The 25919-nt window shown below is 42.2% G+C and overlaps 1 protein-coding gene across 7 annotated transcripts in view; it reads right to left on the bottom strand.

The window, feature by feature from the left end:
* asap1b (ArfGAP with SH3 domain, ankyrin repeat and PH domain 1b) overlaps positions 1 to 25919 on the bottom strand; it is a 63443-nt gene that overhangs the window by 15942 nt on the left and 21582 nt on the right. For all 7 annotated transcript variants that reach the window (XM_086192128.1, XM_086192129.1, XM_086192130.1 and 4 more), the window contains 11 exons: positions 22250 to 22395; positions 18720 to 18794; positions 18148 to 18197; positions 16884 to 17013; positions 13569 to 13654; positions 11410 to 11485; positions 10343 to 10429; positions 9193 to 9293; positions 8426 to 8495; positions 3603 to 3690; positions 3359 to 3407 (listed from right to left, as the gene is read on the bottom strand). In XM_086192128.1, coding sequence (XP_086048254.1) covers positions 3359 to 3407; positions 3603 to 3690; positions 8426 to 8495; positions 9193 to 9293; positions 10343 to 10429; positions 11410 to 11485; positions 13569 to 13654; positions 16884 to 17013; positions 18148 to 18197; positions 18720 to 18794; positions 22250 to 22395 — 958 coding nt within the window. The remainder of the gene's footprint in view (positions 1 to 3358; positions 3408 to 3602; positions 3691 to 8425; positions 8496 to 9192; positions 9294 to 10342; positions 10430 to 11409; positions 11486 to 13568; positions 13655 to 16883; positions 17014 to 18147; positions 18198 to 18719; positions 18795 to 22249; positions 22396 to 25919) is intronic.

The raw sequence follows: 25919 nt of genomic DNA, 5'->3' as shown, positions 1-25919 counted from the left end.
GGCTGGAAAATTAATTAAAATCAATACATAGCTGTCAGTGTTAATGTGATGGTCGGTTCAAGTGTAGATGAATGAGGACGTGCGTCACTAAAAGGTTAATTATGGATATCCTTGAATGCCTCCCAGATTCGTTTCCTTTGAAAAGGCAGACGGGTTTGCGCGCAGTAATAATCACAGATGGGAAACACTACAGCGGGTTTTCAAACACGACCTCATGCAGTTCACCACACAGCAAAATCTTCTCCTGCAGAACACACACACACACACACACACACACACACACACACACACACACACACACACATCTCTGCCTGCTTGACGTCAGCACTTCCTCTGTCATCGTCAATCAAGACTGTCTTCAAAGGCTAGAAAGACAGTGGGCATAGAAACCAAATTGTTTACCTGTTTTTATGGTATTCTTACTCACAAGCATGTATGTAGGTGTACGGTTGTGTTTGCTTACATCAGAGATTAAAATATTCTCCCAGCCTAATTGGGGGGGGGGGGGGGGGGGGGCATAACCGCTCAAAGAAGCAGCCCTATGGAATACTAAATATTTCATGTAAAATCCCATCCCAAGATGCTGCTGCTGCAATTTGAAGTGCGTAACAGAAGCAGCCGAGACGAGCAGCGGGCTGGATCCCAAAGGACGGCGTGTACGTGGAGAACGCGAGCTGCACTGAAGCACGATGCACCCACAGGGCTGGAACAAAGTTTCAGACGTCAGAAAACAAAAGCCCAGAACAAAAGTGTCACAAATCAAAGTACCGGCTGGGTGTAATTAACATGTATTTGTAGGTTTTACAGGCTGTGTTTTAGTCTAGACAGCTAAAGAATGTTCAGCGTAATTGTTTTGATGATTCAGTGTTTTTGAATTGTACGGGGTTTTCCAATGTCCATACTAATCAAGTTTCTTCAGCAATGGAAAAAAATTAAAGCAACTTTGCGCTTGTTGCATGACGCCATTAGCATAGCCTCTCAAATAATATTTGATTTCAAAGATTAGCCTGAGGTTCTTCTAAATTCTTGAACCCGTTTCCAATGTTGGACCACAGTGAAAATAACGGCACGGAAATCAGTTTTGAGGGTGTGTGTGTGTGTGTGTGTTCTTGTACTTGTAACATATTAAGGACTAGACTACGTGTTTAACCAACACAGTGAGGACATTCTTGGAAAGTGAAGACATTTTAGCCGGTCCTCACAGCTTCAAAGGGCCGTTTGAAGGTCAAGACTTGGTTTTAGGGTCGAGGTTAGAATCAGGTTCAGGTTAGGTTTAGGGTCAAGATTAGGGTCAGGCAGTCAGTTGAGATGGTTAGGTTTAGGGTGAGGGGCTAGGGAATTTAATACGTCAATGAAAGTCCTCACAAAGATATAAGTACAAGGATGTGTGTGTGTGTGTGTGTGTGTGTGTGTGTGTGTGGGAGTGGGAGTGTGTCTTCCATTTACTAGTGGATCTGATGATACTGTATCAGCTTATAAACCATCCTAAAATGTTTTTTATAGACTTTCGTTCTAGGAGAGATTGGCTTGATCATGTAAAGCAACTCTGTTGTGTTACAGCCAGTTAATTTTCTACTGTTACTGATTGCTTATACATAATGGATGATTTTACGTCTTTTATGCCATCTGACTACTATAATTGGAGAGCTTTTTTTTTTTGGCTTGTATACAAAAGACCCAGAGATGTGGTTGTTGGCGTGGATACACATATCGCCTCCATTTTGTGAGGACTATGGAAGCTTGAGCTCCCAGATCATTTAAAAACAAAAACAGCCCCCCTGATGAGTGAGTAAATTGCTAGAGATTTTGTCTTAAAGGTTTTCAGCCTCAGCCATACGAGGTTGACTTTGCAAACTATTCTTTTTAATCGAAAGCATGATGTTTTCTTAAACCTAACAAAGAATTTTTGTTGCCTGTACTTTGGTTGCAACAGAAAGCTCTAAATAAATAAGAATCAGTGAGTTAAAAAAGTCCAGAACTGTACTGAGCCCTACGTTCACCTGACTAGAGAATCAAGAGCTGGATTCGTTTCAGAACTCAGAAACTTAACAGCATTCGCCTCTGACCTCATCAACTCCTTCATTAATGCAGGCATGTTCTTCTGACAGTCGCCACTTGAAAAACAAGGATGTTGTGAGTCTGTGCCGTGTGTTCTTCCATTTTCAAATGTCACAGCTACAAATGCAAACCTTTTAACTACAGTAACTCTATCCTGTGTTCAGACTCAGACACATCAGAACTTGAATGTTCCTTTCAGGAAACAAAGAATCCGGCCTAAGATAGAATCACCAATCGCATTGGTATCAATAAATTCATATCAAGTCCCTGGTTGGGTAGACATTCTACCCGGTGTTCTGACAGATACTGAAACAGCTCAGTTAATACTTCAAACCTATGTCGGCTGTCATGTTGATGGACTATTTCAGTATTTATACCATATTGGATTTCCAGCTGACTCATTGCTAGCGTGCAAGGTGGTTGGTGTGGCCCAACCCTCGATGTTCTCTGTGTGTTCATTTGTTGGAGCGTTCATCGAGCGTTCTTATTAGCAACATCGCAGTTCACAATCGAGACATTCAGCCTTGTGAGACACACCTATGCTACCGCCATCTTGCAGAGGTACTGAGATTCATCCAAAAACTGGAAAATGGCAGACTTTAGTGCTGCTGTTGGGAGGTCATTCCTGCTGTTTCATCACATCCCCTCACCATTAATACTGCAGGAGGGCCTGCCCTGGGCTCAGGGTATTTTTAAGGGGTTGGGGCAGGGGGGGAATATGAGAGAGAGGGCTGGGGTAGAAAGGAACGGTCTCAGGGTTCAGGGGACGGTCACAAGATGAAAAATAAATCTTTTTTTTCTAGTCATTTCTTTCTTTCTGTTTGCTAATATGCAGTCCTTCACTGGAAAGCCCTTTGATGAATGCTTTACAAACTGTTCTACTTTACTGAATAGTAAAATCATACATGAACAGTTAGAACATCCACTTAACTATAAAAGAACTGAGTCAGGGCTCCAATTCTGCTCTGGTTCTGTGTGTTTTAGGCATGTGTGCGACTGCATGGGAACCAGCGATGTGAGGTTAGCGCAACCTGAATTACTGCAGACCACAAATCCCACTGCTACCCTTGATGCCACCCACTCTCAACAGTCTCTTGACAAAATTTAAGACGAGTGGCTATAACTTCCCTTTAATAAAAATAATAAGCTTGTGATCGCCCACAAAGACACGCAAATACTGAACTCTGGATTCAGGTGATCAGATCAGTTACCGCACAGAGGGGCTCACATGACCATGAGAGCAAAAATAAGCAGAGTCATTCAGTCCTGTATTTTTTTTCAGTTACTCTGAAGTACTCACATGACAAACTCTTGCTCATCCTCAGCTTGGAAATGATATGTCCGGTTATCTGCGGAAATACAGCAGCCATGACGTTAGATAAGAGAATCTCATATGCAAACTTTTCCAGAACTAACAAGACAGCATGAAGTATCACTATGTGTGATTCCTGTTGCTCAAGCAGGATAAATAACTTGAATAGAAGCACCTCCTTCAGAGGGCAGAACATTTATGCGTGTTGTGAGATTTGTGTGGAAAAACTCACGAGAAATTAGATCAAAGCACTTCCTGTCCTCTGCACTTGGCTTGACCTGGCAGGTGAGCAGGTTGAGTTTCACCGGCTGCCTGTTGGACTGTAAGAAGAAAAACAAGATCACAATGGGAACCGCACAGGTCACGCTGGAAATATCTGATAACAAAAATGCTACATATTTCACGAGTGTCGTCCGAATTGTTTGTCAATTTGTCCAAAAGTGTATAGAATATGAGAAAATAGCGACACTGATTCTAAACCATCATGCACCGAGACCCTCAATTACACTGCAGACAGTGGAGGAGGTATAAAAGGCGGCGACACAAAAGACTTGGGGGAAAAAAACAAAACAAAAGAAACTGAGGAGCTGTAGCAGTTTGATAACAAACCAAAAAGATCTTTGACACATTTCCACAACTTCTTTATTAGTTTCCGGCATATAATAGTCACACAACATATGTCATAACATGACAGTGCACTTTCCGAATAGAGGGCAGGCCATCGTTACTCACACTGCAACAGTGCCCACAGTATGTTTCGTCACGTTTATGGGTGTTCCAATCAAACAATTTTGGAACACGATGAGGGTTACTGTACGTTTGAGTCCTAAAAATAAGAGGTAATAAGAGGGTGAACTTTAAAGGATTATCATTAAGGATTTTATATATCCTTGTCTGCCCCCATTATATATAATATATATTATATAAAAAAATCAAATCAAAACCTTGAGTTTTTCTGCTGCTAGTTTTTCACAGTTTTATGCTGCATTCATGTGACGTTGAACTAGCTGGAATAATGAATTTAAAACAGGGAAAATTCTCATTAATTTGGAAAAATAACTCATGGAGTTAGAGATCGTTTTGTAAGGTGATGAGATTAAGTCATATATGCAAACAAAGGTCCGTGTTTGGTTAAAGGTAAGTGTTCTTTACATGAACTCAAATATTGATGTCTTTTTTGTGCATCATGGTATTAATGTTCACTATTGTCCAAGTACAGAGTGAGCTTGATTAGCTATGAAAGTTATTTATTAGCGGATATGACAGGTAACGGATATTTCTTTTCCTTTGCTCTTTGTCACAAAAACAAAAACAAAACAAAAAAACCCACTCTACACAGCTATAAATAATGTCTGGTATAAATGCTCAGAACAGTAAAGTGCAGCTTCTTTTTAGGGTTCATGTTATTCCCACAACACGAAAAACAAGCTCATGAACACAATGACGCCAGGAGAACAACTCTCCAACGAGGACAACTCAGATTTTCTGACATCACATCACTGCAACATTGATTAGCTCATTACTGACAACCAGTACGCTACGTTAGCTAGCGAGATAAAACCATCCATCCATCCATTGTCTTCAGCTTATTCCTGTTAAGGGTTGTGGGGGGGCTGGAGCCTATCCCCGTGGCTACGGGCGAGAGGCAGGGTTCACCCTGGACAGGTCGCCAGTCCATCAACACATCTAGACAGACAACCATTCACACTCACAGTCACACCTACAGTCAATTTAGAGTATCAATCAGCCTCGTCCCCTCTTGATGTCTTTGGACTGTGGGAGGAAGCTGGAGTACCAGAGAGAACCCACGCAGGCACAGGGAGAACATGGAGACTCCACACAGAAAGATCCTGTGCTGGAGCCGGGGCTTGAACCCGGAAACTTCTTGCTGTGAGGTGACAGTGCTGACCACTGCACCACCATGCCGCCTGCTAGCTAAAACATACAGGTGATTTCATTGGTTCTTTTCACTGAAAGATGTTCTGTCAACTGTGCCGTTATCAAATCTATGCATACGTGGGATTATGTACAGAATTACAAGTGTGACCTTATGTCAAATGGACCCGCTGCAAAATTGAATGGGTTTTTCTTTCCCAATGTGAAAATCGCCAGGTTGTTTATTGATAACGCCACTAAACTAACGCAGGTGAAAACCAGACATAATTAAAGCGATTCAACCCTGGTACACAGACACAAACTGGACCCCTGGCCTCGGTAGCTCCCAGTAAGAAACTGGACTGTACTGGATGCGCTGTGAACTGTACTAATGGGCCTAGTTGGCACATGTATACTGAGCATTGTCTCCTGCCAGCGCTCGGGCAGAGGAGGGGCTGGGCACGTGCTAATTAAATGCTAACAGGCTGTGATGAGCCTGCTGGCAACCCTCCAAGAGACACCTCGACTTCAGCTGCTACAAGCACTGAAAAAGAAAAAGAAAATGAAAGAAATTCTTATACGCTCTCTCATAACTACTGTCAAGCGGACCGCAGCATGCAGATAGTTTGAGATTCAGTGTCTTCATCGTTCAACAGAACAAAAGGAAAACTGTCTTTTCATATCGGAGACAACCGCTTCCCCTGAGCCGGTTCTTGCAGACACCAGTGATGTCATCATGTTGGAGTGCATGCTAGGGTTCAAATCAAGCTCACACTCTAATACTTTAAATAAAATGGGAACTGTGAACAATAAAAGAGGCCAACGGTTACATTAGTCACGTTCATTATGCACAGCCAGAGATTACCCTCTGCACAGTGTTACATCTCGCTGGAAAAACTGTGTCTTTTAGTAAATAAGCCTCCTGGGAGCTAATTTCACCGGGCTTACCAGCTCAAACAGAAAGTTGGTTCCCTGACATTCCTCAACGGTGACGGTAACAAACTGCCTCAACCCTTGAATTCAAACATTTACATGATTACAAGAGATGAAGTCATCTTTAAGGCCCAATAGGAAATTTAACAAACATACAGAGCAGGATCGAAATAGGACGCTGGTAACTGAAAAAATACGCAAACTATAACAGTACAGTCATGCTTTCTTCTTCTTCTTCTTCTTCTTCTTCTTCTTCTTGTGACCCTGCTAGCATGCTAACAGTGACCATGCTAAAATGCTGCCAGGAGAATGTTGACGATGGATGGAGGGTTATGACTCACTGGGCAGTCCAGGCATATTTTTAACAGATCCGATGGTTTCAGTGCAGATCTGCATAATAGAAGAGGTCCGCAAGTGCATTTGTAATTAGCAAGCGACGCTTTTACAACCCAGCATTTAGTTTGTTTTAATCTAACCCTGCTGCGGTTCCTTTGGGCACTTGTGAGAGCAGTAATGGGCCTTTGTTGCAAACCAACAGCAGGAAGCAAACCAAAACACTGGGAATTACGGACTGTCTGTTTCCGACGTAAAACGAAATGAAAGAGAAAGGACGGAATTTTACTTCTGCCCAGATGTCTGCTAGACATCTGGGCAGAAGTAAAATGACATTTTCCACTGCTGAATTTTTGATCAGTTACAAGGACTTCTATAGATGTGTTTCCATCCAGCTCTTTTTATGTGCATTTGTTAATGTTCAAAGTTTTTTTTATGCTTGGGAGATTTAGAAAAGTTGGTGTATCAATAAACAATAAAAACATATAAATACCAAGTGAATCGGATTCAGGAAGTAAATGCTGTAATTTGCGGTATTTTAAACTTTCACTATCCGACAGTCAGTTTTATATCCATCCTGTTGTTTTGTTCTTTATTCGTGTTCGTTTGTGGTTCGATTGGTGCTCTTTTAATTGAATCAACTTGAATGAGTGTACTGATTACTGCCAGCTCGATGAACAAACACCTAATATTTTGATACCAGTTGTGAATGGGTATGTCTATGAATCCACAGTTTCTTTTGCAGAATTTCTGAAAATTTGGATGAATTTCATAAAACATTTCGATTGGAAAACTGATTCTGCCCCATCGTACACACCACTTAAAATTATGTGTTCAGCATGTGGTCAGGTATACAAACCTATCCTTATTTAATAGAACTGTCACATAATTGTAATTCAGCAGTGTTTGGAAAATAAATCCCCAATCCACATTGTAAAGTTAGAGTCAAAAGGGCGTAGTTGTATCATACTGCATGAGAAGTAATAGTATGCAGCTCATTTATTGGAGAAATGATCAAAAACAAAGCTTCTGCTCTATTTTTAATCAAGTTTTATCTGCAATAGCATTAAACCAATCAGGTAGCAGTAATGGAATTTGTCAGGCGCTGAGGTCATCAGATGACATCCCTGCATACTGACGAACTCAGAGCCAACATGTTGGTGTGGTCTGTGTCAGAATAAAGCCAAGAGTTTAGGTTTCAGTCTCAAAGTTTAACATCCTTTTTCTTTAGCCTGATTAATCCTTTTTTTTTTTTTAACGACGCACACGAGGGGCTTCATTTGTAAAATAACAACACTGCAGTTAATTAAATGGTGGTCTTTAAAGTGTAGATAATTGGGTTAGTACAAAGAATTTCATTCCAAGTACTTGGCCTAAATCCAAAAACAACATTTCCTCACATCTTGAAGTCTCCAGTTAGATTTACTGAGAAACCTGATGATGTCATTTCTCTGCAACAATTATCTAAAGCGACTGGTTATGCAAAAAAAACAAAACCATGAGTCCAGGAGCTCTCCATCTTTTTGCCCCAGAAGGTTATAACTCAATAACCGTGTAACAAAATGTCATTTAGAATTTCAGATTCCTGCGGTGCACCAGAAAGAAAGCAACACACTACTGCAGAGATGGCGCTATAGAAGCGCCAGCATATACAGTATGCTCACAGTCCTTGTGAGATGAGTCACCCAGGCACAGCAGGCGGGGGGGTGGGGGGGTGGAGACAAGGTTGCCGTGGCAACCAATCTATGTCAATTCCACTCTGCTAGCCTCCAGATTGAGAAAGCCCAGCACAGCCTCCCCACATGATGTTCTCACTTTCATCCGCGCTGCCACTCGTGGGGGTCAGGGAGTACGTATGAGCATGTGTGTGTGTGTGTGTGTATGTGTGTGTGTGTGTGTTTATCCTCTACTCACTGTGGCATGTGAGATGGTGAGGATACCCCCCTTCACTGAGCACTGCCTCCTCTGCCACACCTTCCTCAGCCTATGAGAGACGGGGGGGGGGGGTACATTAGTGAAGGGGATGTCATGCTTTTTTATCTGTGTCTCTTAAACACCGATCATAAATGCTACACTGCAGGCTCTATACCAATAAATTTCTATTACTCTGCCATGACCATTCCATTTGAGGAAAATTTTCAAAAAATCAAGAAATCCTTGTCAAAATGTGAATACGTACTGAAGGTGACTGACAAATTATGCGGTTTGATACATTACCATAGCAATAAAGTGAGTTAATATTAACCAAGCGAGAAGTCGATCTTGACATGCAAGTATCTGCTGCCATCTTCAAATCACATTACCTTTTACCTTTTTGTGTGTGTGTGTGTGTATACGTCACTAATATCACCCTACTTCTGAGCGAGCCCAGTCAGAGGAGCTTCACTGGGGGAGATATGGCACAGCATTTCTCCCCCGTTCACCTCCCCTCAGCCTACCAGAGTCGGCGCTGGTGCATCGACCAGGACTCACACCCTAACCAGGTTTCTTAATTGCAGACACTGTTGATTGTGTCTGTACGGCTGTTCATCCAAGCTGGGGTGATATAAGGATTCGAACCGGTGACCCCTGTGTTGGTAGGCGGTGTAGTAAACCACTGCACTACTGGGGGCTGCTTTCAGATTTCTGATCACAGCATGAACTTTGGTTTTCAAATAACAGCTGTGTTCGCAGCAGCTTACCCATCGCTCTTCTTCAGCAGGTAGCCTTTCTTCTCACTGCCAAACTCCTTGTTTCCTTGCAGCTGGTGCATGCTGTAGCCACCCTGCTTACTCTGTGAGTCCTGACACACACACACACACACACACACACACACACACACACACACACACACACACACACACACATACACACACACACACACACAAATTAAACACATGGAAAAAACAGGGGAGCTCCTCGCAGACATGCAGCACACACACACACACACACACACACACACACACACACACACACACGGAGCAATCCTCAACACTTCAAAGTGAGACTCTATTGTCAAACTGGGAGTGCTACCAGAAAAAAAATAAATCAAAGAGTCTACAAAGCATGCTGGAAAACCTCTAAAGGGCCAATCCACTCTAACATCAAGCAGAACAGACTGGCATGCTCAACATGCATCAGCACTTACTCTTCTAGACTTGATTCCAGACAAGCAGAAGGCAGAGGAGGGGGGGGGGGAGATAGAGGGGAGAGGTGTGAAAGATCCAGCCCAGGTGCAGGCGGTGGCTGTGAAAGAGTGTGTCGCCTGCCTGGGCACCTACTGAAACCACATTCTGGTTCGTGTTTACTTGCTAGAACTAGTGCTTACTGTGGGTGCTGTTATCCAGAAGCTACAGGAAGTGTGAATTAGCGTGAGATTGTTAAAAACCATGCAAAACACCAGAGTGACTAAGTGAACCGGGGCGATGGTGAAAACCCACGTACAGCCACAGCAGCCTGTGTTGATTGATCAAAGCCAGACTTGGCAGCATTTTAAGCGTCTGTATGTGACGTGGTATTAAGTCGGACAGTGAGTGGCTCTCCACTGAGCAGCCAGTGAGGCACAACACTGGTCACCAGCAAAGCCTACCACACACTGGCTACCAGCATGGTACAGCACTGGGCACTCGCTCTGTGCTGCAGGAGACAAGCTCCAAACCTAGTAGAGGCCAGAGTAGCAGGAGGATACGGGTCAAATCATCAGCCTCGGTATTGGGATTCAAGGCTGACGGGACTGAACCAGGTCTGCCATGGCTGTGTTTAGTGCAGCTTGGTTAATAAAAAAAACAACAACAAAAAAAACACGTCACCTGGTAAAAGTTTTCAATTTGTAACCAGATGTGACCAGCCTACCTCCTTCTGGTCCAGCTGGAGGGAGGACTTGATCAGATCCCGCAGGGCCGTCAGCTGCTTCTTCTCCTCATCCTGAGTTTGTTTGATCTGACGGAGAAATGCAAGAGTGAACAAACAATGACAATCTCTGTTCATACGGAGCATTTATTGCACTAATAAAAAGCCCCGTGTGGAAACCTTGAATAACAGCATCTGACAAGTCTGAAAGTAACAATCAATACGATTTGTGTCTACACGCCCACCTTCTTTGGGACATGTTTGAATTACTCTGACATTTACAAGCCGTTTCTCACACTAGCAGCCAATTTCAGAGCATTCGTCTCTGTAAACATTTGAATGTGAAAGGGGCTTCATGTGTAAGCAAAATTTTGATTTCCTACAACTCCAGCTGCATTCGCGCAGCTTAAGTTGCTAATCGGGCTGTGAAGCTATAACCAGCAAATGGAAGGGGAAGTCTAAAGGATAACTGCTAAATCCCACGACGGAGTTTCACATTTAAGAGTTTTCCAGGAGATCGTGACTGTTGCTGGAAGTAGTTCAACTCCTCATTTACCCAATTTAAGACATGATGCAACGAGGGTTGTTCTACTTTTAAGACCTGGTGTGACGCCCATGCCAGTTCAGGTTATTTATTTACAATAAAAATACAATTAAGAGTAGAGCAAAGTCAAGTTATGTTACGGAGACGCCGGATCTTGTTTTGGTTTCTAAGTTATGTCTCTGTCTGCTAAAGAGGATGAGAAACTAGGTTTTAGCTGACGTTCATAATTTTATCTATTTTTCAGAAAACCCTCAGGTTTTAGGGAAGATATTTACCACGATTTCAGAAGCTTCTCTGGGTGTTTTCCGAGAGTTTTACGTCTAAAATGGCCAGTGGAATTTTTATATCCTGATTAAAATTCTACTTCAGGAGGAGGAACAACAGTTGTTTAATATGAGATAAGAACAAAACTCTAAAAGATAAAAATAACTCATCGGCATGCGCGTACGTCACACGTTCAGAATGTCAGCTGATTCTGCAGAAAAAGAAAGGGATGGAACGTGTGAATGAGGAGGTAAATATTTACATTGTAGAGATCAGCTGCCAGCTTCTCAATGTACTGCTTCAGCTTATCTGCTGTCTTCAAGCCATCCTGGAAGAAACTGCAGAACACATTTGATTTCACTGATGTTAATATTCATTGCAATCAAAGTGACACCCGCCGAGTCATTTACGAGAATTACTACTTTTGCAAATGTCAGCCGGTGCAACGTTCTGGCTATTATGAAGGTCAAACAGAAGGAGGAGTGTGGGGAGATTTTGGTGCAGTTTATGTTTAATGTATAGCCTGACTTGTTCTGGCGCCCTTTGGCTCTTGGCACAGAAATCATGTCTGGCCGTGTCCACTGCAGATTTGTACGAGTGCTTAGCACATCCTGAAATCCATTACAAATCTGTCAGCGGTACACACCTCTATTTAGTGCTGCGGCCGCAAATCACCACTAATGACCTCGCTCTCTTCTTGGAACATACCTCTGCTTTGCTCCTTTCATCACTTTCTCTGCTACGTCTTTGCTGTTTGTTTTTATGGTGTTGCCCTGAAGATGCCACACAAGTAACATCATTGTCAACTCGCCAGGCTGATTAACGGTGGTTTGCCGCTCGAGGAGGGAAGCAACAGCTCATTTGATTTGGCTTGCGCGGTTGCCAGGGACATATGGAGATGGTTCAGGATTCTAAGTTACATGACAACACGCAAGAGTCCGGTTCTAATCCATTTTGAAAGTGGGCCAGTGATGATGCAGATGTAATACAATCAAAACACAGGAAGTACAACAACATGATACGGCACTGATAGCTTTTCTTGACAGATCATGTCATTTCTCATGTTGCCCCCCCCCCCCCCGCCCCCAAAGTTGTAAGTCATGAGAAAAAATTATTTGCTCAATGAAAGTTGCTGTTTCCTGCAGTAGCACTGATGAAAGCCTGAGAAAAGAAGGTTTAGATCTCAGCAGGGTTCAGAGTCTGAGTCTCTCCACAGGAAGGCAACACAGATTTATAACTCTATTGCAATATTTTGTGATGTTTTTGCAGTAGAAATATAAATGGCGATGTGAAAATGAATCACATCGGTTTACAGTCTTGGGAAGACAAACATCCATTCACAAAAGTAAGACTTTATCCTTCATCATCAAATGCTAAGCGACACTGAAATTAGAATGAATGTCATTTATTACTAGATTTCTTTTTCCATGAAAGAGTTATCTCATTGCTAGAGAAAAAGAGGGCTGAAGTTTCTGGGGGGGGTTTCTCCCTTGAAATGTAGTGAACAGAAATTTGGGGGGGTGGGGGGGGTGGGGAACCCAAATACATACTAAAAATGAATTTGAATTAGTTTCATAAACCAAACTCTACAGCGGGAAATAGACACGTGAATACAGAACATGAAAACATCTGGAGGTGAAGGTTCACAGCGATATATCGCGGACCATATGATCTGGCGCCACCCCGAGTTCTTCCACAAATTGAAAAACTTTTAAGATATGATGCAGTTTTCACTGCCAGCCCCCGACCGATGCACTTGAGCTGTGGTTAACTGCTGACAAATCAGGTCCCCTGTTTTACTTTCATTTTGATTCAAACCTTTACAGTGATTTCTGTCGGGATATTTTTGAGCCTCATGCCCTTCATGCGCATCAGTGTTTCACATTTCCTACATCTCAACTGATGAGGAGAAGATCAGTCATCCTTTGAGGCTGACAAATACCCAAACTTCTTTCATGACCCTACTTCCTCCTTTGGTGAATATAATCGTTTCCTTCTTACTCGGATGTGTGCATTCGCTCTCAATCCAGGGCCTTTAAGCCTCTAATCCATCACGACTACAATTTCTCTCCACATCAGGTTGCACAGATTAATGGGGGAAGTATATTGCTTTGCCCCGGTGTTATGACAGGACCCGGCTACCCGGCTAGAGAATATTTGTCATTCTGTCACAGGAAGTAGTGAAGCAGCTGTTTATTTACCTACCAAACCCCAGAGCTGTCACACCGTATCTGTATGACAACTGCTACATATTTAAGATATATATATATATATATATATTTACACACACACACACACACACACACACACACACACACACACACACACACACACACACACACACACACACACACACACACACATTTCTGAGTGACGCAGCCACCTCACACATTCAAGTTAGGGGATTACTGCAGTACTTACTTGCACTGTGCGTGGTAATACTTAATCAGGTTCTGGAGAAGGTCCACTCCTTTCTTGGTCTTGATCTCGTTTACTTTGATCAGGTACTGCAAAGTAAAGAGAGGTGCAGGGTTCAGGTTCCTTTTTTTTTTTTTTTTTGCTTTTAATGAGGTACAGCATGGCAGCGAGATGCGGTGAGCTGTTTCACCGTGGACACCGACTAAAAGAACACATTACATTATGATAATCTCATCTGAGTGCACATATGATTTCCAAAGCCTTTGATGTAAGAGCCAATACAGCCTTGACACTGTGGGAGTGGGGAGCAGACTGGTAAACAGTGGAAAACGCCTTGTGCCAGAGCAGAACATCGCGCCGCCTTGATCTAAATAAAGTTTCAAAAGGATGATGAGTAATATTTTATTAGCATTATATAAAAGAAGAGACGAGCCTCGAGAGGAAGTGCTTTGCTGATTGTATGCTCTAGGTGTCTGAGGATTCACAACAAATGACTTCCAATGAACAAATGTATAAAAGATAATCTGAGCTAATCCCACAGTATGTCAATCCGGAGAGATTTAAAAGTCACAGCTAAAGACCACTTTCAGCTAAAATTTAATCTCTTGCACAATGGCTTTCTGAAGCATCTGACGCAATCTTACGATTTCAATTTACTTCCTATCATGTGCAAGTACACGCATGATTGCATGTGTGTGTGTGCGTGCGTGCGCGTGTGTGTTGGTGCATGCACATCAGTGTGTTGTGCTTTTGTCTCCCTGACAGTGCTTGCTGGACGGGAGATTATCCACATTTTGTCTGAGCCTTCTGTGGCTCCAATGTTTTGCCGCAGCAATGTGCGTGTTTGGACTCTTTTGTGTGCATGAGCAGTGTCGCTCGCGCTGCTGCCGTGCCAGGAGAGAATAATGCAGCCTGCTGAGCCCTGCCTTTCCGTACTCCTTCACTGGTAGTGTAGGATGAAAAGGGTGAGAGGACTCGGTAATCTGGTGATGGAGTAATATAAAGAGAGGGCATCCATGAGAGTGAAGAAAACACGCAACAGAGAGAAACGAGGTTAAGTGGGAGGAACACACAACTCAGGGCAGCAACTGCCCCACTGACATTAGTGCAGCAGTTGTGATTCAGGAAATCTCTGGAGTTTGTGATTATTCTGTTATATCCTTAATGGATATACTGGAGCACACTATAGATTCATATATCCGGTATGTCAGACTAAACTAGGTTAAAACCGTGGGTGGTACAGATTGAATCCGCAATCATACGTAATCTCACATCGCATTACTAATAGTGCTTCTTTCATGAGGCCAAAACTGATACGCAACTTGGTTTGAGAAGCTTTCATACTTTTGAGTGAAAAATGTTTAATACTTTAACTAACTGTTTCAGTTTGTGTGATATAGTGAATCAATAGCATCGGAATAAGACGATTTGTGGATAAAACCATAGACGATCGACATGCTCTGATGTTTCTGTCTGGATCAAAGACAAAAAAAACTTACTTAAGAAAAAAAGAGAGGAAAAAATCCAGAGACGTGATCTTGCCTTCTAAATAAAAGTAGCAACACTTTATGATTATAGTTTCACGTGAACTGGATCTAATAGCCTTATTCTAAAAAAAAAAAAATTCTCATAGGAATTCCAGCGACTCTGTTGTTAGCTTGTTGTTAGTAGCTAAGCTAAGCGAACCTCACTATCAATCTTTTGTTCCATGTGCTGTGTTTTTACACACTTCCTCTTCCTTCTCCTGTTGTAACAACGTAACATATAACATAAAATAACCTCTTCTCTCTACTCGTGCCTTCATTTGTGTCCTGTCTTCTCTGCTTTTTTGTTGACATGCTAATGCTAGCAGGATCACGGAGCTAATTGATTATTGGTTGAGTTGCAGACTAATTAATGATTCCATACCGTCTATATGGGCCTATTTGTAGTTGACAGCCTATTTCAGAAAGAAAAAGTCTGACAGGAGGTCAAAGAATTCTGTTGCTAGTTTGTTGCAAGTACCCAAACTAGCATCCTCCATCTATGGTTTGTGCTCTTTGCTATATGTCTAATCTTATGTTACACCCCCCACAATGTGAAGAAAACATTGCACCCTGTTGCTACCAGGTTTTGCCCAAACTTATATAAAACATTTCCACCAAATGTGGCGAAAACCAGCCTCACAGTTTTTAATAATCCTGCTGATGGACAAACACGACCAAAAACGACAACAAAAAGGTTGAACGGAGGTGCAACACGTTGGCAAAGAAGTATTTTAGTGTCACAGTGGGAAGATCAGCAGGGTGGAGCAAAAATAAATAAATAAATAAAAGGACGGTAGCACGTTTTGTAGTGAATAATTCACACAAGCAACAGCAGTGCAACAGCCATCGGCCCATTATGTAATTTGAGTAACAAATCCTAAAAGGATAAAACAGGGAGCGAGGCGTAGGCGTCACCACCCACCACTAGAGAGGTGTTTGGCAAACGCAGACCGAGCTCTCACAGTTTGTTCTGAATTCTCTTGGGCACATACCGAGCTCACATTTGTTTTACACTTAATTCTCACTGTCAGATTTCTTTAAGCGCAGCCTTTGAGCACAAAGACAGTGTCACAAGACGTTCCAAAGCAAACAAGTTTACAGGAACAGTGAAACATCTGTATGTCAGAGGTGTGATCTGATCTGAGAGCACAGCAAACGCACGCTGTTGCCCTAAATGTGAAACGTTACAGGTTCTCTATTAACGATCAAAATCATCTGAGAGAAAAAAAAATAATCGACTGAAGCTTAGAATCTTATTTGAACAGAACAATTGAAGTAGCCTTCATGTACAATACCATAAGTTTTCAAAAACGAGTGGGTGTCCAGACCCAAAATAGCTCCAGTTGGCGGGGGGGTACAGCAGCTTACAAGAAGATGAGGTTTTGACAGGTTGTCAGGTGTGAAAACACTGCACAGGGTTTTGTCAAACAATGAGACAAAATTCTAGAAAATAGCATGCCAAAGATCTTCGTATTTACTCTCCATTATGAGGTGAATAACTCATTAAAATTCACATAATTAAAAAAAAAAAAAAAAGATCTCCCATTTGTTTGATTACGAGTATCTGACGGTTTCGGATTTAAATTGAGCTGCAGCAAATTTTGAGCCGGATTAAACTTTTTTTTTTTCTTTTTTTTGAGAATAATTTTCTTTACTAATCAGCAGTAGCAAGAAGGCAGGAAGGAGATGTGGGGATGACATGCAACCAAAATCCTCCGTCGGAGACTCTGAGGTTTCTTGTCAGACCCCAAACAATTCCAAAAATGTCTTGTAGTTTCACTGCGATACCCACCTCACACATCTGGAGCTGGAACAGGCGACGCTCCTTTTCCATCTCCTCAGCGATCTCAGCTCCGGTGATCTCAGTACGGATCATCCCATGCTGCTTGGCGTGCTCCCGTTTCTCCTTCTCTATTTTTGTACTGACACAGAGGAGAGAACAGTTAATGGATGCACTTCTTTTCTCTTTTATGTGAGACTCCTGGAGGGTCCGTAATGACCCTGCTTCAGGACCCTCGCTGTTTTGAATGAGGGAACTTTTTTCTTTTACTTATTTATTTATTTTGTCTGTCTTGTGGATCGGTTGTCGACGAAAAAATAATCACTTCCTGAGCAGTGATCTTGCTTCAAAATAAAAGTAGCAATGCTTTGTACTGCTATGGTTTTGTCAGAGCTGAATTTAAGAGCTTTATTCTGAAAAAAAATTCTGACCGAAAGTCAAACAAATCTTGTTTGTTGTTAGCAGCTAAGCTAACAAGCTATGCTTGCATTCATCTGTTTTTAAGAAACTGAATTTATACTCTTTTTTTTTTTTTGAGTGCGACAGAGATGATGTGTTTTTGTAGGCTGACCCAGAAGTTAGCATCCTCATGGGATCCTTTAATCCAAAAGCCAATGGAATTTTGGATTGTTGCAGTAAATAAAAATTTTCATGAAGACTTTCTCATATGATACAGCATAATCTGCACTAATTAACACCACTTTTAGGATTTCTAAATCAATGCATATGTAAATGTCAGAAGCTCGTCATGGTGGGATTGGATTCATAGGTCTGAGTTAGCATTGTGCTTTTTCTGTTTTTGATATCATGTCAACTACAACCTTTACAGTTTCGTTAGCCACTTTTCAGGAACTGCTTGTTAACACATCGAATTTCACATGTGCGGTTATGGATGTATTATACAGACGTATTATATGCTGTAGAATAAAACATGAACATATCTTAAGCCAGTGTTTACCATAGACCTTATTTCAGGCATTTAACCTTAAAAAAAAGTTCAACAAACCTCACTAACTTTGAGACGAGGGAACGTGACTCATTCCTACTTTAATTTATATTATTCTGGTATACTGCTGTTCCCTGCTGCCATGCATTTGAAGATGAATTCTAAAAATAAATTTCCCTCTGTGAGGACTAGATCCTCCCCGTCTAGTAATTCATGCAATTACTCGACCTGAGGAAACAATGTTGCCACACATGATCAGTGTCTGATGCGTGATTCCGTTCCGTATAATGAGCTAGATGGCGAAAATATGCGCTTTAATTATCTACTTACAACTTGGCTTCATAGTCCTTCCATGCTTTGTCAAAGGGCTTCTTGATGTCCTGCAGAAACACAGGAGAACAGGCATCAGCACACTACAAAGAGGTCACAATGAGGACAGAGTTATTTGCAGAGTTGGATGGCTACCAGAGGCCCAGCAAATGCCTCTCTTCACTCTCGATTTATGCCCTGGACAGAGAGCGAGTGACCACGCCCCTTCTTGTGCCAACACCATGAAGGGTTCATGACCCAGTTCCTCGCCACTCGCCTCAAGCCCAATACAAAGACAGTGTTTATTTCTGCAAGATTTACACAGCGATCTTTTAAATAGAGTTTTAAACAACCCCCCCCCCCCCCTCCATCTGTCTGGTCTCTTGTCTCTCACTCAACATGCACAAGTTGAGAGATGAATAGCGAGATGTGCTGACGAGGCATCTACTTCCCCTGCCCCACTGCTGAGTCGAGCCATGGGAGGGGCAGGAGGGGGTGGAGAGAGAGAGAGAGAGAGAGAGAGAGAGAGAGAGGGAGAGAGGGTTGAGGGAGAAGAAGGACAGGAAGAGAAACTGCTTTACAGTAAATCTTACCCCTTTTACACCCTTTAAATCTCCCTTGAGCAGCGAGTCCAGGGTGAAGATCACATTGTGGCTCAGGCTCTGGAGCTAAAAGGGGACACAGAGACGGGCAGAAAGGAACACAGGCAGTTATGATGTGGCATCTGTCATGACAAACATAGTTAAAAACACCAAGTGTGGGAGTGAAAAGTTATACTTTTAGGAAATCACTGGAATCTTTCTACCAAGCGCTTGCATTTCCTGTCTCTGATGCAGCTTATTTCTCGCTTGCGTGGACCTGCTTTGTTATCCAAAAACACAAACTCAGTAAAAGTCATTACATTTAACATGCAGACAGAAATTTAGTTTGAGTCTGCATCTGAACATAGCCCCCCCCCCACAACCTAAAACTACTGCATTGCAGTTCTATGCCTCTGCGATATGTGCCTGGCACAGTGACCTTGACTTTAGTTCTTAAACTCTTTTCAGTTCATTTGTGAGTCCTTCCTCTAATCCCAGTGGACATTTTTGCCAAATTTGAAGAAATTCCCTCCCCTAAGATATCACGTTAACAACAGTGATAAACATGTAGCATAAACATCGCAGCAAAAGAGACCTTGAGCTTTCATCAACAACATTTTTTGAGTTCATTCTTCAATCCCAGCAGACGTTTAAGCCGAATTAGAAAGGAGCTCTCTCAAGGTGCTCCAGAGACATGGCGTTACTGAGAATGAGACAGATATCGTGATCACCTGAGGTGACGATGACCTTGACCTTTGACCGCGGAAATCTTTCCAGTTGATCCTTTAATTCCAGTGAACATTTGTGCCAAATGTAAAGAAACTTCATCAAGGAGTTCCTGACATAAAGAATTGATGAGACTATATATTTGTGCTTATTATATAAGTAGCATTAAATTATTAGGGGCCACAGAACCATCAGGAGGCCCAATATTGACAAGTTGAGTTGTGTGATTGTAGATATTATATTCTATAATATAATAGTCTCCATAATGACTGCAGTTGCGTGTTTTCAAACAAAATATATGTGAACTTGTAAAAAAAAGAAAAGAAATGCAAATTAGCATTTGTGCACGGTGCAGTCCATCCATCCATCCATCCATCCATTTTCTACTTCTTATCCTGTTAAGGGTTGCGGGGGGGTAGAGTCTATCCCAGCAGCCTTCAGGTGAGAGGCAGGGTTCACCCTGGACAGGTCACCAGTCCATCACAGGGCCAACACATAGAGACAGACAACCATTCACACTCACAGTCACACCTACAGTCAATTTAGAGTATCAATCAGCCTCGTCCCCTCTTGATGTCTTTGGACTGTGGGAGGAAGCTGGAGTACCAGAGAGAACCCACACAGGAACAGGGAGAACATGGAGACTCCACACAGAAAGATCTCGTGCTGGAGCCGGGGCTCAAAGCCAGAACCTTCTTGCTGTGAGGCGAAGGTGTGAACCACTGCACCACCGTGCAGCTCACACGGTGCAGTGTGTAATAATAATCTAGTTTTACTGTGAAGCTATCTCCTGCACTGATAAGTGCAACCAAACATGATTTTTTTTTTTATTCAAAATTCATCAATAATTCAGATTTTGAGCTCTGAACTCGATATGAAATTGTTGGCTATGAGGAACTTTTGAAGGAGCCAACAAAAGATAGCGTGGACATTCGTCTGTAAATGCCAACAGCCGTGTCTGCTACGACGTCACTTCCTGTTAAAAGGCAGTTTTTTGGAGCCGTGCGCTCAGTCAGGAGGACTGTCCTGTCTCTGACCTGCCCACATTTGGAAAGTGTCATGGAATCGCTTTTGAGGTAATGTGGCCCTAAATAGAGAAAATCTACCTGACTTAAACAACTTTTTAGCGCATAAATAATGTTCACAGGTAATCATTGGAGAGAGCAGTTATGGTAGCCTCGACTATTCAAGTGTTTTATGCATCAAACCGATGCATCAGGATCCTTTGCCCTTTAGTGGATGCACTGATGCAGATTTATGGATTGCTACTCGTCTAGTGCAGCGAGGTTATCAGAGGTCTTGCTGGCTGAGAACAGCTGCCTAGCTGATACGGCTCGAGTCAAAACACCCTTCAATGCAAGTTCCTTCGGTGAGAATGAATGTGCTGAGTAACACAGAGGAGTAAGGGAAGCTATTAAGCTTTAAATGAAAATCTCCTCCATTGTTGTTTTTGTTCTTTTTTAAGGAATTTGTTGATAAGAAAATACCGGCCGTATCCTTTATCTAAGGCTGCTGACTTAAGGGAGGAATCAGCGAAAACAATATTTAAAAAAAAAAAAGAAGAGGAAGAAGAAGAAAAGACAAGCAGAAGTGCAAGTTAGTCTATTGAAGAATTAGCAAAAGCTTGCCAGAATCCCAGGTTGCCACAGCTATACTCAGCTGCTCTAACCATTAGGATCAGCAAGGTCATTTACAACACTACTAAGCATTTAAGTCCCTGTTGTTATTAGCCAAGTCCACAGACACACACAGCAGCGGCCAGGGAAGTAAACAACACTTAATGGGGGCTAATGTGTTTCTTAAGTGCCTGTCCAGCATATGGCCAATGTCAAAATCAATCTTCCACCGCTCTCTAACAGACCATCCTTGAAACTGTCTGTTTTGCGTGCTTTTGTAGGATACACAGTGAAAAAAAAAAAGATGCCATCAGGGAAATATGTCTCTCCATACATTTAACCCAATAACACATGTAACAACATCCAGGACAGGCGTCAATACTCATTTGAAGCGCACGCACACGCCAGCAGCCCCCGAGGCGGAAATATTGAAATATACACTCGATAAAGAACTGGCGAAGACAAAAGATGAGATATAAAGAGAAGAACAGGAAAAGGTAATTGTAGTGTTCCTGCAACACGCAGGTTGTGCTGACAGGTGGGCGACTTAAGAAGGTCGCCGCATGGGCAGTACATACACCCACAGCTGCCGGTGGTGCTGCCATGTGTATTTATGGAGTCTAATCTCGCGGCCAGCCACACAGGAAGAGGGGGGGAGAGAGAGAGAGAGAGAGAGAGAGAGAGAGAGAGAGAGAGAGAGAGAGAGAGAGAGAGAGAGAGACTTGCTCTTCTTCCAGCAATCACTCAGAGTGGTTTCAAACAGGACACATTATTCAACAGAAACGCCAGGGGAAATCCACAGCGTGCAGATAAGAGCCTCGTCTGGAAGAAATATACATGGCTAGGAGGTAGATATTGCCGCCGGTAGCCAACAACGCTACACCGTCTGGCTGCGATGACTGCTCCAACTGTGTGGGTGAATTTTATACGCTTAAGCACAAGATTATAGATTGAAGAACACGTTTCAGGGGCAAGCCTTGACTATTACTGGATATTTATCCATAACTTCTTGGCCTTCTTCCCCACATACCAAACCCAACCTTTAGCCTACAGTAATCCTAATCCTGACTTTAAACCAATTACACAAGTGAAGACAAAACCAATAATCTCTGGAGAATTTTAATGGATAATTCTCCACAAACTCAGAGCACCAGTTCAGGTCATTTAGTTTAAAGTCAGTGTGAGTGTTCTCGGACTCACCAGGTTCTTCAGGAGGGCAGACAGCTCCTTAGTTAGGGAGGAGAACTTGACGAAGGCAGTTCCCAGGTCAGGGTTGTCCCGGCTAATAAAGTTGCTGCCAAATTTGTCCAGAGCCTGCGCATAGTTCTCTTCATTTTGAACATGGTCTGTTGGAGAGAGAGAGAAAAAGGAAAGAATGACTGACTTGTGGTCAGCCGACCTGCCCTGAACTCGGGCTAATGATTAGCATTAGCATATAGAGCACACAGATAACAAGCGAAAAAATCTTTAAAAAAAATGTGATTCACATGAAGCATTGCACGTCCATAGCTGCTATTACGGGTATCTATTGTACTTTTTCAGAAACATGTTGGTACCAGAGAGCATTGGAGGACTAAGAGTGAAAAAAAGGGAAGCTTATTGAAGCATGGATAGCTTGAGTATTGCTACACACAAATAAGTAATTACAACAGCAGTAACCATCAAGATTGGGGGGGGGGGAGAACATTAGTAGAAAACCCTAACCCCAACATTCACGTAGCAAGCCTGACTAACAGCAACACTGGCTAACGCAGGCTAATGCTAGCAGCTACATCCTCGCTAAATTTTCCCTGTAGTGCCTGTTTTATTTATTTTTCTTTAATTTAAGAATTGTGTTCATTTATATTTTAACATATCAACTTTTACTTTTTTTTGGTTAAAATAAAAAACGGTTTTGTGTTCTCCCCCAAAGAAATCTTTTCAGAATAAAAAGTAGAAGCTAGCTTGTTTTCTTCTTCTTCTTCTTCTTTTTTTTTGTTCTCTGAAAGGATGTCATAATTGTAGTTGTTTCTTAATGTTTTACAGACAAAGCCGTTTAAAAAAAATGTATTTAGAATTTTGGGTTGTTGAAACATAATGAGAGTGGCTGGAACATGTGATACGGACCCATTCATTCAGCACAAATAGTACACACAAAAAAAAGACTTAGTTAAAACATAGTCAAGAATTCGTTAATCTTTTTCCTTCCACTGATAATTTAATTTTTGTTAAAAAAAAAAGAAGTGTAAAACACAATATTGTAAAGTTAATCCAACCATGAGCTCACGGAATGTTTAGATCTGTAACAAATTCCAACATCTGTACTGCAAAAGTTAAGTCATGAGAAAAGTGAACAGGAGGTTGAAGAGAATTAGTATATTACAGTCATACACCCGGCTTTGTTCTCCACAGCAACAGAGACAAACACCTGGACTAAAAAGGTTTGTAAATCCTCCTTGTAATGTCCACAATAACAAAGATGTGACGGAAATACTTAACAGATCCCACAATGGAAATTCCCTTCATCACAAGCCATTTAATAAGAGACACATGTGACTTTAACCCATGACTGTTGATCCGAGCCATTCCAAAGAGACTTTTATATGTTTGAATACAGTGATTCATCTTCATACATGGTAAATTTCAGCGGAGCAAGATGTGCGGTGGTCAGGGTCTGCGAAACACAGCGGGAGCCGTCGTTCAAACAGCCAGCACCCATCTGTGCTTGTCGTTAAATCAGAGGTGGAGATGAGCCGGGGGTGGGGGGTTGGGGGGTTGGGGGGTGGTGATCTCGGGAGGGATCGTGAGAGGGAGGTCAGGTGAAACAAGCACCACTGTGGAGCGTATTCCTGCAGCAGCCATTTTGAACATTCATCATCCTGGATGAGTGTTCTTAACGTGCAAAGACAGACCAGTCAGGCTGTAAATACTGTTCAGAACACGGAGGTCAGGTCCTCTAGGTTCTGGGAGGAATTGTTGAAAGGGTTTTATAAAACATTTGCTCGGGCTTTACTAGGCCACCTCAGCATGGTAACACTTTCGCAATGACAATGCCAACATATTGACACTAAAAGGTACAATTTGTAGCTGACCTGAATAAGTTGAGTTTCCTTTTTCACAGAAAGTTACTAAAAAGGAAATGCAAACTTCTTGCTAGATCTAAGGGTGAAACTCTCAGTGTACCAGTTGATTTACATTCCAACCAACGCCCATAGTCTCTTAGGCTTTTGTTTGTGACTGTAAAAGTTTGACTGAGACATTTTTCTGTAAGTTGGCTGGTCTGGACATCACGGTGTGACATTATGAAACACACCGCAACTCTGGCATCATCCCAATTTCTGCACTGCTGGCATTAAAAAAAAAATAAAAAATTTCAGAGTTGCTATTTGGTTATGGTTGCTGAACTCTGGTTCAGTTGAGACTTACGTGGTCACAAGACGCTAATTACTTCTGGAGCCCTAAGAAGTAGAGGTATGGAGCCCTCACTGCAACACTGTCACCTCTGAGGTACTAAGTTCTTTAGGTAGAAATTGCACCTTAAAGCAGTCATAATCTATAAAAGGGTTTATACAGACAGAAAACACAGGTAAAAACCAGCTGCCTCATGGGTGTTGGGGGGGCTGGGACACTGTTTAGTGTGTGTTTTCAGTGTTTTTAGTGCTGCTAATGTGTTGCTCTGCCGAGCAAACATAATACTGTAGATATAATAATAAAGTACCTTCAGGCTCAGGCCCTAATTAATAGATGTGTGGGGGGACTATGTTGATTTGCCTGTAGATTAAACTGATTAGATGCTAACTCTGCCTAAAAGGGGCAATATTTTAGATATTTTATGGGGGTGCTAGAAGAAAACTCTTAAAACCACCCGCCACTATGTCCCTAAAACCCCAGAACCTTCACATTTTGGTTCTTTTACGGGCTAATTCCTTCACTTTTAACCTCCACCTTCAGGACATTTAGATTAAAAGAAATATATATATATTTAAAAAAGAAGGGGCAGCATGGCTCAGAGATAGAGTGGCCATCTAGCAACCGAAGGGTCGCTGGTTCGATCCTCACTTCCCCCTGGTGACCGTGTCCAAGTGTCCTTGAGCAAGACACTGAAACCCTAATTGCTCCTGATGGTCCTGCGACAGACTGGTGACCCGTCCATGGTGAACCCCGCCTCTCACCCAATGTCAGCTGGGATAGGCTCCACCCCCCAGCGACCCTTAACGGAGAAGTGGTATAGAAAATGGATGGATGGGATATCTAAAAAAAATTAAGTATTCCTGCAAAAATGTGACAAAAACATTAAAATTTTCATGCTTAAAAAGAAATTTGCTGAAACTGAAAGCGTTAATTGAGTGAATAAAGCTTTTCAGTGTGAGGGAGGATTTGTGCGGCCTTTTGTGACCTCAGCGTCACGAGTCCCTAAAATCCTGGCCACAGCCATGACAAAGATACACTCCCTCTATTCTGAGATCAGTATTTGTGTCACCGTCACGAAATGCTGAATCTAGTCAAGCTGACTAAGAACTGTTACCAGATAAACCCGAAACACATCTGCCATCCTCGTTGCTTTTCCCGAGAGAACTGCCATTTCTAACTCAGCACATCACAACGTGAAGGAGAAGGTAAAATGTCTTTTGTGTGGAGAATAAATCTTTTTTTTTTTTTTTTTTGTGGGACAAACATTTGAAACTGTCAATTTAAAGGGAGGAGGCGTCTCTAAGAAGTGGAAAATTCCTGCTGGTTCTCTGTCACAGCAACGAGCAAAACAAACTCAGGTGTTGGTTTCTGGGACGGCCTCCACAAACACCATCTGTCCCACAAAAGGAAATTTTCCAGACCTCATTTTTATTAGATATATTTAAAGAAATCCTGGGCTTTCCTCCGGGGATTTCTTCTG

The sequence above is a fragment of the Aulostomus chinensis genome, chromosome 21, assembly GCF_037954235.1.
Source record: "Aulostomus chinensis isolate RoL2024-O1b breed Wild chromosome 21, RoL_Achi_v1.0, whole genome shotgun sequence".
In the NCBI taxonomy this organism is placed as follows: domain Eukaryota; kingdom Metazoa; phylum Chordata; class Actinopteri; order Syngnathiformes; family Aulostomidae; genus Aulostomus; species Aulostomus chinensis.
Note: the sequence above shows the minus strand (reverse complement) of the source record. Positions and strands in the feature narration are given on the sequence as shown.